Source organism: Lycium ferocissimum, chromosome 10, assembly GCF_029784015.1.
Source record: "Lycium ferocissimum isolate CSIRO_LF1 chromosome 10, AGI_CSIRO_Lferr_CH_V1, whole genome shotgun sequence".
Classification (NCBI taxonomy): Eukaryota; Viridiplantae; Streptophyta; class Magnoliopsida; order Solanales; family Solanaceae; genus Lycium; species Lycium ferocissimum.
In genome coordinates this window covers 18,037,106-18,055,287 of record NC_081351.1, presented here as the reverse complement: position 1 = coordinate 18,055,287, position 18,182 = coordinate 18,037,106, and the positions used below count along the sequence as shown (strand labels likewise).

The following is an 18,182-nucleotide window of genomic DNA, read 5'->3' as shown; positions in this document are numbered from 1 at the left end:
AGGTTATAATTTCACATAAAAACAAAACCCTGTTATATATATTGCAAATCAAAACTTTCAAATCTCATCGAGTATTTGAGTTTCTGATATATTGGAGACAAAGGAGGAGAAAAAGAATGTATAGTACCTCCAGAACGGGTCGGCCACGGGTTTGGGTTCAGAATTTAGGTGGGTTTTATATAATCTATATATTATTAAAAAGAGGATAGTTTGCCCTAGGAGTTTGACAAGTGGCAATGTAGGAGAATGCCATGTGTTAGTTTTAGGACAACAATTAGTTAATTAGTTAATAATTAGTTAATTTTTTTAATTTGAATTTAAAAAAGGGATTGAAAAAGAAAAATTAAGTTTTTAGTATGTGGTTAAAGCTTTTGGAAAAAAAAGGGACGTGGGTGGGTTTTTGGTGCATGAAGTAGACTTCTAGGGGGAAATGGGGTAGTTCAGTTACATTTCTCTCTCTTTTTATTTGTTTTCCTTTTAATCATAAGAAATAAGAAATAAAAATAAAAATATAAAAAAATTAAGAAAAGTCTGTAATGTCATTAAGCTAAGTGCACTTTAAGAATATGTCACTTGACACTTTTAGGATGAATCAGGATAAAATCTAAAAAAATACACTGTGTTTTCACAAAGTTTAAAAACTTAAGAAATAAATTTTAAATCGCAATTAAAATTCGAACTCAAGTTTATCCTTCTCAGTTTCATAACTGATATCTTATTTTTTTTAAATAGTTTGAATTAATTTTAAAAAAGCAGTTTTAAAGACTTACGATTTTGCTGGCTAAATGGACCACAACTTTGAACGTGGGCTTTCCTTATCCATTTGAATGGAGATTTCATTGGCGTATTTCAGTACCCTTTTATCTACTTTAATAAGTCACAATATATAAATTTATTTGTAGAGATCTCATGTATGTAGGTTTCACCAACCCTTTTTTCCTCATTACTTACTGAATATCAATGTTCTGCGTTTAACAGATTCTTCAAGTCCTTCCTGCCATTCGGAGGGTTGAGAACATGCAATTTGAGGTTTTGTTAGATCCTTATCGATGAATGTATGGTAAATGTTGCTTAATGCTAATGGAATATTTTTATTTAAATAGCACCTCTCTGTTTAGGGATGAGTATACCTTTTTTTAGAAGGAATTTTTGGGTCCTTTTGTAGACGCCAAATGATTAGATATCTCTCATTATTTTCATACTTTTTATTTTTTAAGGATTATATGATATTTGATCCATTTGTTAATAGCGTTACTGATGAGTTGTATGATAGGTATAAAGAAATGAGGGACGACGTTGATAAAGTAAATATCGTCAGATTTTGCAGTTATATCTTTTACTAAATTTCTCATTGATATTTGCACTCTTAATTAGTGTCATTGGAAGAACAAATAGGAAATAAATTACCTACATGAGAATTTAAATTATTAAAAATAACAAGATCACAAGAAAAAGAAATCCTACTTACAAAATCTAAATTTAAATAGATACATATTTTACACGTGGAGACATCACAGTACATATTTTACACGTGGAGACATCACAGTACCATTTTTCTATTGATCAAGAACCACAATACTTGGATGAGCTTCAATGCGTGCTAATTTGTTATGTCAATTGCATATTTTTTTTTCAAATTTCTGTGTTTTCCATAAGTACGTTACGTTGTCGTGACATGTTTAAATTAGTATTATGTTAAAAGGGCTGTCAAGTTTTAATTTTTTTTTTGTCATCCACAGATGTTTCCGATAGTTCGCTGGAAGAAGTGTATATCCACATTTATAAGCTGCAAATCTATAAGAGCTGTCCAATCGTAAGTACAAGTAGAGGTAAGTTTTGATCTAAGTTTCATGTGCATTGACAAAAAAAAAAAAAAAAAAAAAAAGAATCAAAATGGAAAAATTAATTATTGATGTTAAAACCCTGTGATAGTTTTGCTGGAATCATTGATGTAACTAAACAAGGGGAGCTACTTCTCCAAAATATTTCTTTTCCTTGCATGTATCTACAAAATAAAAACGTGATAATAATTGTTTGAAGAATTGCAGTTTTTATTTGTTGGAGAAATTGAAAAGAAAAAGAAATTGAAAAGAAAAACTATAAGTCAATTATTGTATCTGTCAAAATAGGACTGAAAATAATAAAAGGTAAAATAGACATTACATGAATAAAATGTAGCGAATGTTGTTTATTGTTGGAGAAGGGATTTTGTTTTACTTCACAAAGTTGAAAATGAAGAAGATTCCAACAGGTGCCAAACATTTACATGGATATGAACATGAATTTGTGTTATAGTGGGATGGTTTTTGAAATGCCACCTAAGTAGTTGTGTTATAAATAAATATGAATTGTCATTATTAGTTGATTTTTTTTTTTAATTTAATAAGGTTATTTGCAGATGGAGTAGTAAGTATATTTGAAATGGAACAAGAAGATTAATGAATAATATTCGTTAAGTTAATGAACTATATCTGTCGTATGAGCATAAAAAATAATTGCTTAAAATTTTGATAATTCAGAGTTTACTTGAAGGATAGACTCATGACTTGTGTCGTCACCTTTTCTTTTTTAATGGTAGAGTTTGAGAATTATCCGTCTACGACAATATTTAAAAATTTGAAATCACAATTTGGAATTCTAAATCATACTTTTTGGAAAATATGGGATTTGAAATCATGAATTTAAAGTTAAAATTTTGTGCAGATTTCATAAACAAATGCTGATGTGAAATCAAATTATGAAATCAAACTTCCAAATCGCATGGTCAAACGCCTACTAAACCATTTGAAATCTCAAATATTGAAAAATTTTCAAATTGTGTAGATTCGGAAACTTCATGATGATGGTGCCACTAGGAAAATTAGGAAATTGAATTGTGGGCATCAATAATATTTTTAAGATAAATTCAATTTTTTTTTTCGGTTCTACTTCATGTTATCACGATGTTATGTTAGTATAATTTCTTAATCTATTAACACAATCCAAAATGATCAGAATTTAAAGCCAAAATTGTTAGAATTTCGCCGCTCCTTTTTTCTTCGACACGATCCGCGCATCGCGCGGGTACGGATACTAGTTATTTTAAATTAAAATGTGGCACCAATTAGAAAATACCACGTGGCTTTTTAACACCGTCAAATTTGGTCTGTTAGTTTGAAGGGTATATGTGAGCCAAAAATAAACCTTAAGGGTATTTTTAGACCCAAAGATAAAAGGAGGGTATGTATGAACCTTTTTCAATAGGTTAGGGGTATTTATAAGCCTTCTCCGTTTTTTTTTACCATCCCATCCCTACAGGAGTCCCACTCCCATTTGGCACGATAAATACTTGCATACATCCCAGTGTTTTACACCAAATTAAATAATTTCACTTTGGCAATTACAAGTACTGACAATATATATCAATTAACTTTACTATGGTTAAGTGATTAATGTATGCATGAAGAAACATCTTGCATTCATTAGTGTAAACTAAAAAAAAAAAAAAAAAGTATACCATCTGCTAAGACATTACGATTGCTTTCAATATTTGATATTTTTTACCGTTTTCTATGTGCTAAGCTACACTATATGAAATCTGCAAGTAACAAAGAAAAAGAAAATCTCTTTTTTCTGAGGAATTCACTAGGTGACATTTTACTAGTTCCTCCTATGATGTGGGCTGAAATGAAATGGGAGAGAGTGACATATTTGACACACAAATATATATTTATCTCATAGATTAGAACATGTAAATGTGTACTCCAATTCCCTTGTAAGTCATTCAAGCACTAATGTGGGGCAACAAAATATATTCATAGAGGGGAAAGACAAGAATGGTACAAATCCGATCTCATTCTACGTTTTGCCTTTTGGATTTGGTGAATTCTGAGGAGGTTGATGACAACCATTTGGAATCGATAGGCTTCTCGGATGCTGTTGTACATTCCTCGAGAACGATCCATTCGTTCTGAGCCCATTTCTTGTATTTGGGATTGACCCGACCCGGTCTGCTTGCATGGTTTGAAAATAGTAGGCAACTTACATAAACAACTATCTTTTATAAGCTCGTAATAATATATAGCTACAAGTTTGCAATTTACAAACCGTAGCTATCTTTGCAATTTCGGCTGTATTTTCGTATATTTTCGGAAGTTTTTAAATACAGCTGTAAGGTTGCTATCCGAAATATAACTGAATACACCAAATACATGTGACATACATCTGACCAAATACATTGAAATACAGTCCAATACAGTGAAATGTTAGGTTGCTATTCGAAAAACATATGAGGTGAATGTGGTGCAACCCAATTTTGTTAATATAGTCAGATACAAGTGCATTTGATTGTATTTATATACAGTAGAAACTTGTACGTTTAAATACAACCAAAACAAAAAGATTATCAGTGTTGTATTTAAAAACATGAAAATACATCCGAAATTGTAATTTCTTAGAAAAAAGAATGTGGCGAGCGGGATTCGAACCTGGGCACTCAAGGGCAAAGTACATGCCCAATGACCACTCCAACTAAAGTGTGCCTCATGTATAGTAGCTACGAAATGTAAAATGTAGCTATGAAATCTAATTATTACTCCCTCCGGATAAAAAAAAAGTTCACTTAGCCTTTTTTTCTTGGATAAAAAAAAGAGTCTACCTAGCAAATCAAGAAAGAATTAACCTTATTTTTCATATTTGCACCTATTAAGTGTTATATGATCAAATCCCAATGCCTATTTAATTAGGGGTAGTTTAGTCAAATTACCTATTTTTATCTAGGAGTTGGTATTTTTATTAAAGGGTGTCTGGACAGAAATTGCGCTGTCAACTCTTTTTTATTTATGAAAGATAAAAGATAGTTATAATCCATAAATAGCTCTTAGAAATAGTTATTACATGCAAATTTTCCAAAATTAAATAGTATGAGGAGCTGGCCATGTCCTTGAGGTTTGGCAATGGCTTCAAGGCTTCGACTACTTCACTCATCATAGGTCTGACTTTGGTCCCGGCTAAGACATCGTGCAGCCAAGTGTGCAGCTTTCTGCGCACCTTTTATGGAAGTTGATATCTATGTCTAAAATGGTAAATTAATGTGAAAGTTAACATCTTTTCTAAGCCACCAACTACTTTTGGACAAGACATCACAAAGTGAATACTACAGAAAAGGTCATTTTCAGCAAGAATTGGTCATTTTGTTATCATCCTAACCCCACACCCCGACGTTGCAAGGGTAACAATCCAATTTCGCCTCTAGAAACTTTTTGTTTCAAATTAGGAAAAATACATTAAAACTATCCTAAACTATAGTATGTTTTGTTATTTTCATACTTAAACTATTAGGTGTTCACATAACCTCCCTGAATTATAATCTTCATAGTTAAAACACCCCTGAGAATCAAGTGGCATAGACAACGACTTCACCGTTGGGGGCATATTGAAAGCAAATTAGCCAAAAAAAACAGTGGCTAAGTGGCATTTTTCCGTAAGTAAAGAACTTGATGTCGCGACTAGGGGCGGAGCCAAGTAAAGGCTAGTGCGTTCATCCAAACCTCCTTCGTCGTAAAATTATCTTGTATACACAAGATTAATATTATTTTTTATGTATTATATGTAATAGATATTGAACCCGCTTGACTTCTTCGTTTGGTTACTACTTTATATTTTTGAACCCCCTTAATAAAAATCCTGACTCCGCTACTACTGGCAACTTGAATACAAAGTTCGATCACAACATCTACTACTTTTCATTTGAAGAAATAGAGATAGTTGTAAATACTCAATTTTTACGCTCACTTTTTAAAAAAAAAAAAAAAAGTTATCTTATTTTTATTATTTATTTCATTTCACTTTGTCTTATACAACAATGAAAAAGAATATTTTTCCCTAAGTTTAGATGTTTTATGAAGGAAAACAAATTATATACATGTTGAAAACCATTTCTAACTTAGTTTGAGGCTTTGAGCATAGTTCTTAATTACTAGTTTCTTTTGAAATTTCATTAAAAATAAAGCAAAGAAAAAAAAAATGTAACATATATTTGTAAAGAAATTAGATTTATAATGATTATTTTGAAATGCACCACTTTGTGGCAAATACAAAATATATTTTCCATATTTTCTTTCTTTTCTTTTTCTCTTTTTCGTTTCACACTTTTCCTCCTGTCATCTTTTTTGTTTCTTCTAAAGTGGACCCTATTATTTCTACCAATAGTCCATGTCTTTCTCCCTTTTTCTTTGTCTTTGAACCCCTCCCATCTCCCCTAATATCCATTCGCATTTTTATCTTCCTATCTTCTTTTTAACTCCTTTTAATAGTTATTCATACCCCTCAGGCCTCATCACATTTTTTATCTTCTTTTTGTCACTTCTTGTCCTCCCAAAATTATCTTTTCCACAAGAAGGGGAAGGAAAGGAAATTAAATAATCTAATAGCCTGTTTGGCCAAGCTTCTAAAATCAGTTTATTTTAAAAAGTATTTTTTTCCAAAAGTGCTTTTTTGTTTGGCCAATTAATTTTAAAAGCACTTTTGAACAACAATTAGTGTTTGGCCAAGTTTTTAAAAAGTGCTTCTAAGTGTATTTTCTCAATAGTGCTTTTCAAAAAAGTATTTTTGGGCAAAAGATATTTTTTTTATCTTCTGAAAAATTGCTTCTGCTACTCCCCAGAAGCACCTATTTTCTCCCAAAAGCTTGGTTAAACACCTCACTTTCTTTTAAAATAAGCACTTATTGAAAAAAATAAAGATTTTAAAAAAAATAAAGTTCTCAGCTAAACAGGTATAAGATCAATAGTGGAATGTTAGAGCTCGTTTGGATGGGCGAAAAAAACTTATAAGCCAATAAAAAAAAAAAAAAGTTGAGGCCAACTTATTTTTTTTGGCTTAAAGTTATTTTCAACTTATAAGTTCGCTTTAGATAAGCTAAGCCAAACGGAAATTATTTTTTTAAGCTTATTTTAAGACAAAATGATTTTGCTTCGCCAACAAACACTCAAAAAAGTTTTATAAAGCAACTTATAAGTCAATCCAAACGGGCTCTTAGTCATTTCCTTACCCAATATTCTTCTATATATAATTAATTGCAAAAATTTGTCTATTCGATGACGAAATATGGTGTTACATATAATTCAACATCTGCTATTTGTGTTATTCCAATTGAAATCCAATCTTGAAGATAAATCAATGATTTAGGAGTTTTATAGACCATAGGGCTTGAAATCCTGGAAAAATAAAGATCGAGTTCAAGTTTTGCAAGACGTGTACTCGGAGGAAAAAACAAGAGTACTAACAACATATCAGCCACCCGATTTGGCACCATAGATACTTGCATACACCCAGTGTTTTACACCAAATTAAATAATTTAACTTTGGCAATTACAAGTTAAACTGAGAATATATCAATTAACTTAACCGCGTTTAAGTGATTAAATTGCATTCATTGGTATAAATAATATAGTCATGCGTGATGTTTCACAACTTTATTCGTCTTTCCTTTTAACAAGAGTCTAATACACAGACTGCCTTCATCCAAAAAATTTGCTCTAGTGTCCAACCACAAATGGAAAGAAACAAAAAAGAAACAAAAGTATATTACCATCTGATAAGACATGAAGACTGCAGTTCAACCCCTGATATTGTTTACCCTTTTCTATGTGCTACACTACATGAAATCTGCAAAACAACCAAAAAAACAAAAAACAAAAAACAAAAAAAACTTTTAGAGGAATTGAATCCGTGACATGTTACTAGTTCCTCCTATGATGTGGTGGGCTGAAGAGAAATGGGAAGAGAGTGACATATCTGACACAAAAATATATTTACTCCATGGTGCTTACACTACATGCTTCTCAAGTAGGAGTGAAGTACTACATGTTGTACTCCTATACTCTTGCCAGTCATCCAAAGCATAAATGTGGACCAACAAAATATATTTATAGAGAAGAAAGACGAGTAATACAAACATATTACTGTCATTCGGATTCTACGTTTTGCCTTTTGGATTTGGTGAATTCTGAGGAGGTTGATGACGGTATGGAGAAGCATGAGAACCATTTGGAATCGATAGGCTTCTCGGATGCTGTTGTCCGTTCCTCGAGAATGATCCATGCGTTCTGAGCCCATTTCTTGTATTCGGGCTGGACCCGACCCGGTCTGCTTGTATGGTCTGAAAATAGTAGGAGGAGCTGGCCATGTCCTTGAGGTTTGGCAACGGCTTCAAGGCCTCGACCACTTCACTCATCATAGGTCTTACTTTGGGATCCCGGTTGAGGCATCGGGCAGCCAAATGTGCAGCTTTCTGCGCACCTTTTATAGAGAAATGGCCTTCGAGTCGAGGATCTATCAATTTATAAAACCTTCTTCTTTCGCCCAAATGTGGTCGGGCCCACTCAACAAGGTTGTGTTCCCCGTTTGGCCGGTTCTTGTCCATAGATCTCCTACCTGTCATCATTTCAAGCAGAACTACACCAAAACTGTAGACATCACTCTTTGATGTCAAATGTCCTGAGACAAAAGAGTGGCACACGTTTAACTTTTAACTGAGGTTCAAGTCATGGAGTTATACAGAGACGTTGATAGCAAGAAAAACTAGATTAAAACGATTTGAAGGATTTGTAAGCAAACTATATCCAACTAGGTTAGACTTGAGGTGACACTTGGGGTGTGTTTGGTATGGAGGAAAATATTTTTCAAAAAATGTTTCCAATTTTCCCATGTTTTGGCTGGTAAGAAATTCTGAAAAACATTTTCTCTATGAAAAGAAGTTCCTTAAAAATGAGGAAAATGAATTCTCTAGTGGAAGTAGGGAAAATAAGTTCCACAAGCGTCATTCCACATCGATCGTCTCTTCCCCACCTTCCAACACATCCCACCCCTACCCCCACCACCGTAGACCCCATCCCCATCCCCACACCCTCTACCCCCACCCCAGCTCCCATAATATTTGTCTAGATTATATACAAATGTTTTTGGGATAATATTTTCTACTTACGTCTGAAACACAAGAAAATAAGTAAGAAAAACATTGTTTGTAAAGAACATTTTACTTCATACCGAACACACCCTTAGAATTAGATAAAGCTGAGCGGGTCGTCCAAGTAAAAAAGTGGGTAAGCATTTTAGGAAGAAAGAAGCCACCGAGATCTCAATCTTACCTGTCATCACATACTCTGGAGCTGCATAACCATATGTTCCCATGACACGAGTAGAAACATGGGTCTTGTCGCCTTCCGGAGCATCTTTAGCGAGTCCAAAATCAGAAAGTTTGGCATTGTAATCCTGAGAGAATGTATTATTAGAAGAATGATAAAAAATGGGCGAGAGATCAATTTGCCAATGTGTTTGAACACACCGCATCTAGCAGAATGTTGGACGTTTTGAAATCACGGTATATCACTAGTCTTTCTGCTTCCTCATGAAGAAACGCAAGACCTTTTGCTGCACCCAATGCTATCTTCATGCGGATGGACCACGGAAGAGGCAGGGACCCTGAAATAAATAAATTATTTCAAAGTTTCATAAAGGATATGCAAAGACATGAACTTCATAAGTAATAACATCAGTTCACCAGATTCAGAGTGCAATACAGGAAAATCATAAGAGATAAAAGCCATCATATTTTGGTTATTCAAGCCTCATTTAAGGGATCAAACAGGGATTGATCCACGCAGTCTCAACTTGGTTTTTCTTGAGTTCAAGGACAGATCAATCCTACTGATCAAAACACCCAGCATCATATGATTAACTGCCGTTCTTCCAGAATAGAATCCGCCCCCCCCCCCCCTCCTTCTCCCCCAAACACACAAAAGCAGCCAACCTACTTACTTCCTCTAGTCTATCTCAAACTGTACCAGCCAAACCCCTTTTTCTCTGGCTCCAACCTACAGTACCCGTGCCCTTCTGACAAACTAGTTCTCTCTATCTCTCTGATCACAATCTCCAAACTCAAATCCTCACTTCCACACAACCTTGTCTTTACATTGATTCGTCTGCATCTTCAGAAATCAGTAGCTTCAATGTTTTCTTGAAATGAAAGAGATAAATTAAATGGTCAACAGGGATATTGTAGATTTCACTTAGGATTGAAGGAAAACGCAGCTATATATTGCTTAGTTTCGAGCAATAGAAATAGGTCTTGCTGATTTCAGCCGACAAATTAGTCATTCTTATCTTGTGGCTAATATCGCAAATGATTATTTTCTTTAACCACTGTTTTTTATTTCATTGGAAATGGATTTTTTTGTGAAGAAGGCATTAAAGGTAAAATCATTCCCCTGTTGGTAGCTTTGCTAATATGGAGAACTCCATATTACCATTCCGACCTTAAATTTATGAGCAATGAACTGCATTATATCTAACAGAACAATTTTTCTAATTGGTATTGGAACATAAATTAGCTTCATCTTATCTTCATAGATCATTAAACAGCAACAAGAGAACTCAAGTTATATTCCACAAGTAGTGATATGCCACATGACTAAAGCAACTAGTGGTTGCAGTGGAGATCAGCATGATGCATGTGAATTTTTAAATGGTGTTTAACTTACCTAAGAACTTACTTGTGTAACAAAATCTCTCCAATAATATAAAGAAAACATCATCTCTTGTCTTTCCTATGTTTTTTTTTTTTTTTGGGGGGGGTGGGGTTATAAATTTGAGAATACACATTTTACAAACTGATCTTCAAATATAATCAAAATCCACAAAATACAACAATGTAAAGCATATTAGAGAAGGGCCAATTACATACTCCTGAACAGATGGTTTTCCAAGCTTCCTCGAGGCATAAATTCATAAACCAGCAACCTCTGATCATCTTCAATACAGTAACCAATTAATTTAACCAAATTTGGATGAATGAGGTCGCCAAGGAAATTTACTTCCGCCTGCCAAAATGAGATAATAAATTAATACAAACCAACAGGAAAAGCAGAAATAGAGAATGCACCATAAGCTTCTAAGTAAGGGATAATTACATTTTTGGACTACTCAAAAGAATAATAGCTAGCAAACGTAAATGTTTTGTATATTAAGTATAAATATACCTATGGTATAAGCAAAATAGACATATAATATACATAATCAGTGTACAGGTTTTGTATATTTTGGCTAGCATCCATAATTAATTTCGGCTGACGGACCAAAAAATAAAAAGAAAAAAAAAACCATTTAAATAAAGATCAAGAGAGAAGCAAACCAGCCATTCTTTGTGACCCTGAAGTCCATCATGATTTAGAGTTTTCACAGCAACAGTAAGCCCTGTTCCTGGCTTAACAGGTGCCGTCCCGTTCTCTTCAATCCAACCCTTAAAGACACAGCCAAAACCCCCTTCACCGAGAAGGGATTCTGGTCTGAAGTTTCTCGTAGCCAACTTCAAATCATTGAATGTGAACTTCCGAAGCTGCGAAAAAACTTTAAGTTCCTCTTCGAGTTTGGAGGTGGAAGAATTATTACTTTCAGCATTACTTGTGGTTGTGGATGAGATAATTGGAGCAACAGGCTGGTCTATGCTTGTATCATTTGTGGATTTACTTTCTGCCAATAATGATACAAGATATTAGGAGCATGGACACTAATTACCATTTACCACTAAAGGAAATATGTTATTTAGTTTAATCTTGAAAAGACCTTAAATATTCCTATCAGTTAGGAATAGAATAAATGGTTTTCGCTACTGAAGCGAGGAAAGATGCAACTGACGTAAGTAATATGTGTGCATGCGATACAACATTATTTAAGTCTACAAAGTGTCTAATGTTTTTATTGATATGTTCTCATTATGCCAAGAGAACTATGACTCCAATGACATTATTTTCGCCTTAAAATCTTTATGTAGTCTATGCTTGCATCATTAGTAGATAAAGATTTAAACTGTTGTTCTAATCTATAACTAGATGACATTAGCAGTCTAATTTACTATCTCTTCCTCAAGTAAACAAGGAAAATGGTTAAGATATTTTTTGAGAAAAGTAACATTATATTCATCAGCACAAAGATTTGTAGTAGCAGCCATATTTACAGTTCAGAAATGATTGGAGACAATGAAAAGGAACAGCCTTGTTCATCTTACAAGGATTCTAGAAACTATAACAAAGTTTCAGCTTCATCTGTATGGTGTTCTTCTCACCAGAACTAAAGAGACAATATATGATTCATCTTGATTTTCTGTTGCCGTTGATTGTTGATTCAAATTAAGTTTGTCTTGCAGCTTTACATATCAAGTGCGAATTTGTAATTTAAGAAAATTGTGACACAGGCAAACATAAGAGAAAGAAAAATAAAACCCAAGAACAACAAGAATGACAGGAGAAAACTGCATATCGCTAACGGTAACATAATTATCTGGAAACACAAACATTATTACCCTGACCTATGAAACAAATTATTTTCACCTATCAAAAGAAGTAATGCCTCTTAAACAATCCCGTTACCCATCTTGAATTTCTTTAAATTGCCATCATTATTAGCTCCTCTGCGTTAATATCATCAACTTCTACAGCTCGAAGAGACATGTCTTTCCACATCATATTTTCAAATATTACCTGTACACCATTGGTGAAACTCAATGCATTTCACTACCTAAAAACTGGAGATTTACACTTCAAAATCAAAGCACCAAAAAGAACCTCGAGCTAGTACCAACCATAAAGAATGCCCTTAAGACTCAAATGACTATTCCAACAAAAACACCCCTTTCCATTTAACCTCTTTCCCCTGTGACAACTGACTACGAATGCTAAGTGAACAAAATTCTTTAGTAAAAGGTAGGATTAATAATCAAGGAAAACCAAAGAACAATTCAACTAAAACTTCCAAGAATAACAAACAATGAAACTTCATAATGCAATTAAAACTTGCAAGCATAACAAATCAATGGAACCTGTTCAAAGTGAGTAAAAAATTACCACAGCGAGCGCTGATGCCACTGATGGAGTTATCAACTTTAGATCTTGAAGAAATACAGCTACCAATAAACCTCAACTTAATCCAACAACCAGTCTGAGTCTCCTCCACATCCTCTTTTTCTTTTTTCTTCCTTCCTTTTGATTTCTCTACTTCCAAAGACTCCCCTTTTACACCATCACCACCCAATCTCATACTTAACAATACCAAGAATCAAACTCAAAAATCATCAAACCCAACCACCCAAGATACCAACTTTAAATCAACCCCTCACCTCACACAACACTAAAAACCTGTTCTTTTTTGAAATTTGTGTCTATTAATCACCAAAAACCCTTCAATTATCAGCTAAACTCAAAAATCATCAAACCCCACCACCCAAGATACCAACTTTAAATCACCTCACACAACACTAAAAACCTGTTCTTTTTTTCAAATTTGTGTCTAATAATCTCCAAAAACCCTTAAATTATCAGCTAAACTCAAAAATCATCAAACCCCACCACCCAAGATTCCAACTTTAAATAACCCCCTCACCTCACACAACACTAAAATCTGTTCTTTTATCAAGAACCCTTAAAATATCAGCTAAACAACTGAACCAAAGTTCCCTAAATAGCACAAACATGACCTTATAGAGACCCAAAAAGGAAATTTCAAATATCTCCACTTTCTTCAAAGCTAAATCCTCCAATAACAACACAAAAAAAAGTATTTTAAGGGGGGAAAAAAGACAAAAATATAAATACACAGATGAAATAGCTCAGTCCAAGTTCTAAAAATCTGTTCTTTTTTCAAACCCTTAAATTATCAGCTAAACAACTGAACCAAAGTTCCTTAAAAATCACAAACATGACCTAATAAGAGACCCCAAAAAAGGAAATCCAAATATCCCCTAAAAGAAAGTATTATTTTTAAGGGATATAGAGATGAAAATAACTTAGACCAAGTTCAAAAGATCAAGAAAATATGACATTAAATAGCTCTAAAAAAGCTAAAATTTTGATTTCAGATCACAAAGACACTGTATCAGATAATACCACTTCAAAAAAGTGTCCCAAAGAAATGTCTGCTAAACAAAGACACTGATATCTTAATTAACAAAAAGAAAGAGACTCAAATATGCTGACCAGTTCTTGGCTACTAAATGGAAAAAAAAAAAAAATACACATGGTAATAAAAAAAAAAATTATATAGTTAATTAAATTTTGGTGGGGGGGGGGGGGGTGGAGGTAGGGGTGGACGTTTGGTTCTTCGGTTTGGTTTCATTAAATTTCGGTTCGGTTATTTCGGTTTTGATTTTTTTAAGGTGGACACCGAACACTGAACCCAACTAGTTCGATTCGGTTCTTTCGATTTCATTTTTTTGAAGTTCGATTTTTTCAATTCGGTTTTTTTGATATGATATTAGAACCGATTTCATTTACATTAATTTATATTCTCAAAAGCAATAAAATAGATAAATTGAAATCAAAATCAAACAAACAGGATACAGAAGAACAAAAAATCATAACTATGATATAGAATTATTAGGTGTTATACACATACAGTAAGAATAATTAAGAAAATACATAAAGTATATACATTAATCCTAAAGACGCATCCTAGTCACCTTCCTTTGTTAAGTATATTTGATTTTCTCAACTCGGTGAAAAATTAGGGATACAAAAGTAACAGAGGACTTGTTATAATTGGATTTTTTCTGGCTTAAACTTAATGAGTCTGGACTATTTTAATTTTTTTGGGTAATATATTAAATTTCGGTTTAAATTCCAGTTCTTCGGTTCGATTTTATCAAATTTCAGTTCGGTTATTTCAGTTTCGATTTTTTAAAGGTGGGCACTGAACACCAAAATTAACTAGTTCGGTTCGGTTCTTTCGGTTTCGGTTTCTTGAAGTTCGGTTCGATTCGGTCCCATTTTTTAAAAAAGTTACTGTTTCTTTTCATTTTGGTACCTTAAAAAGTCAAATTATGTTTAATAAACACATTTAAAGACGAGTTAATAGTTTAATAGAATAATATTTAATTTAGGTGTCAAAATAAAGAAAGGGACAAATTTAGGGGCTCCATATGCATTAAATTTTTTAAATATACATTACAAGAAGACTTACATATATAAATATAATTTGAAGGATCTAATAGCGTAAAAATTAATTTATGCTACAGTACATAAAACATAAAGTCATCAATGATTTATTTACTAAGACTTTTCTATATTCGTTCTGACAGGTCTATTTGTCTAATTATTAACTTAAAATGATAACTGAGATTATTAATACTACAGGTTCTTCAAAGTTTACGCATGTCCTGTATAATATAAGGACTGTTTGGCCATGAGAATTCCAAATATAGCTTCAATTTGTAGTAGTTTTGATTGAAGAGCATGTAAAACTTTGCTTTCACTTTTTTTTTTCTTCCTTTTTTTAACTTTCAGTACATTCAAACAACCAAATATACTTGCAAAACTATAACCAAAGAGAATTCCATCTTCAACTCTAATTTTTTACAAAAATAAAAAAATAAAAAAAATTTAATTTTCATGGCCAAACGTCTACTAAAGTTTTAATTAGAATAAAGAGAGGATAGTACACCAGTAAACTTTGATTTTTGGAAGGTAGTTAATTTACACTATTTTTCTTCCTTCGTCTTCTGATTTGCAAAACTTATAGTAGCATGCTTCAATTTTCAGTATATGTTAAATTTAGGCTGAATGCATATGTGGCTCCTAAAGTTGTCTTTTTATTTTTATTTTTTTATTTTGACACCTCAACTAAGTGTTATTTCTATTGAACCTCTAAACTCGTCCGCAAGCGTATCTATCAAACACAATCCGACTTACATAGTATTCTATCTTCAATGTAGCAACATGTTAATATATATTTTAATTTAATTATGACATCTTTTAGCTAAGATCAACAGCAATTGAGAGAGAAAAAAATAGTAGCTCTTAATTAAATTGACAGTGGAAGAGCAAAACCAGCAGAAACCGATACATCAATAGCTTACCACATGTCTAAAATATTATTTCACCTTCATTTCCCCAATTTAATTTTTGCTGCTAATAAAAATCAGGTTTAAAAGGTTTGATAAATACACTTAAAGATGAGTTTAGGAATTTACTTAGTTGAAATGTCAAAATAAAAAAAATAAAAAACGACAAATTTAGAGGGTCGCACATGCATTAAGCCTATTTAAAATGTTAATTAAATTTAGAGGTGGGTAAGGGGGGGGGGGGGGGGGGGGGCGGTTAATATTTTCTGATAAGTACAGGAATGTATGTCTGTGTGGGGGTATAATTGGTTCACAAAAAGTTACCATTGATACATTGACATGTACTGAAAATGAAAGCTATGTTCTATATGTAAGTTTTGCAAATCATAAGTTGGTTGCTTTTTAATAAAGAAAGAAAATTACTGCAAATTAACTTCCTCCTAAAAATTAAAGTTTAATGTTCTTTTTATCCCAATAAAAAACATATATTTGTACGAAGCAAGTGTAAATTTTAAGAACCTGTGATCTTTATATATAATCTCAGTTAAACATTTTAAGTTAGTTATAATTGATTGAAGACTCTAAGTTTTAATAATTGATTGAAGACTCTAAGTTTTACTTATATACTGTAGCGAAAATATTTTCTTATACTATCATTCAAATGATATACAGGCAAGCTTCCTTGTAATGTTGAAAATAAGATGTTACAACATGTAAAAATAATATGATTGTTAATAAAATTATTTATACTAACAATATGTATTACTCAAACTCTTAATTGAATTTTAAGTAGTTGCTTGATACGAAAGAACAAATTGACCAAAAATTTACTCATAGTAGTATTTTCACTCAATCGACTCGATTAAAGACATAACGTATTTTATGCCTATATTTTTATTATTTAATTATATTTGATAAATATACATGTCACGACCCAAACCGATGAGCCGTGACGGGAGTCTGACCTCTAGCGACCAAACACCCTTAAATACTTATCTGAGACATACTGAACATCAAAGGCCCATAAATGGCACAAACTAATCTCATAAAAGGGTAATCTCATAAAAGGGAAACATCAGAACTCTGTACAATCTACATATATATACACAACATGCGGAAGAACAGTACAAGCCAGCTACATATACTGTACACAAAAGAATAGAAGCCGACAAGGCTACATCATCTGACTACTACATACAACTGTCTATAGACCTCTACTGGAATGAAAGCCGCCAGAAAGACGGACGGGGGCCTCGTCATATCCATATGCATACACATCTCGAAAAGCGCACACCAAAACCCGGCCGTAGCCCGGATAGAATGGAGCGTGCGACCACACGCAGATCTAGAGGTCTGCATCGGGCTGGACCACCGTTCGTCTCCCTGTACCTGCGGGCATGAATGCAGCCCCTCGAGTAACGGGGAGTCAGTACGGATAATGTACCGAGTATGTAAGGCATAAGAGCAACATATACATAAATATACATGAGAATCATGGATAAAATCTGAACTCATAAACTGAAATGACTGACTGCATGTACTTGTATAAACTAGTATCTGCCTAAATTTGCGAGAGAATCCGATAATGCCTGGCACATAGTATGCATGCTCATACCTATCAATAATGACCGTGCATCTATACGAGCGCGTATATAACGCACGATACGTGCGTATATAACGCCTGTAAGCCTCTATGGCATCTCGTCGTATCATATTGGCTCCTCTGTGGCCATAATCAATATCATCATCATAGTAGTAATGCGTATATAACGCCTATATCTTTTCTCTTACTTTGCATATGTCTAATATTCGCGTGTATAACGCCTGATATGTGTGCGTATCTAACGCCTTCTAGTCACGGGTCAATATACATAATATATAATAATTGTAATGCATGAATAAACTGTATGCACAGGATTGGCTACACAAGACTGGGCCCATGAACAGAAGGATCACTCATAAATGGGGTAGATGAACATCAAAGACTGAGGTACTCCTAATACTTCTAAGAGTAGAGTAATAAGAAATCTCGCTTACTCGCTTGTTGGATCATATCATAGGATCATGCCAAAAGAAGGAAAGGTTAGTCTTATCATACCTTGAAGTATACGCAATCACTCAACTTCTACCTCTTGAACTTGCAAGTCTACAATTAAGATAACGTAGGGCGTAATTAGGCTATTTACTTCGCTTACTAGTCATCCTCAAATGTGCATAAAGCTCAACGAACTATAGACAATAATTTCCTTGTAAGCTTACAACTCTCCAACTTCTCATTCGATCCCACATCAACTATAATACTCACAAAAGAACA

General features: G+C 33.3%; 1 protein-coding gene across 2 annotated transcripts; it reads right to left on the bottom strand.

Annotated features, from left to right (window-relative positions):
- Positions 1 to 7,549: 7,549 nt before the first annotated feature.
- Positions 7,550 to 14,015, bottom strand: LOC132032645 (serine/threonine-protein kinase PBL34-like). Of its 2 annotated transcripts, XR_009408564.1 has the most exons (7): positions 12,879 to 14,015; positions 11,171 to 11,508; positions 10,724 to 10,859; positions 9,326 to 9,462; positions 9,129 to 9,252; positions 7,812 to 8,478; positions 7,550 to 7,647 (listed from the first exon to the last, which is right to left on the bottom strand). XR_009408564.1 is itself a non-coding variant. In XM_059422306.1 (6 exons), exons 1-6 carry the CDS (start codon positions 13,069 to 13,071, stop codon positions 7,958 to 7,960), a joined length of 1,449 nt encoding a protein of 482 aa, XP_059278289.1. In that variant the 5' UTR covers positions 13,072 to 14,015; the 3' UTR covers positions 7,663 to 7,957. The 2 variants fall into 2 exon arrangements, 1 of the variants encoding a protein (XP_059278289.1); XM_059422306.1 differs by lacking the exon at positions 7,550 to 7,647 and having other exon boundaries at positions 7,663 to 8,478.
- Positions 14,016 to 18,182: the final 4,167 nt, after the last annotated feature.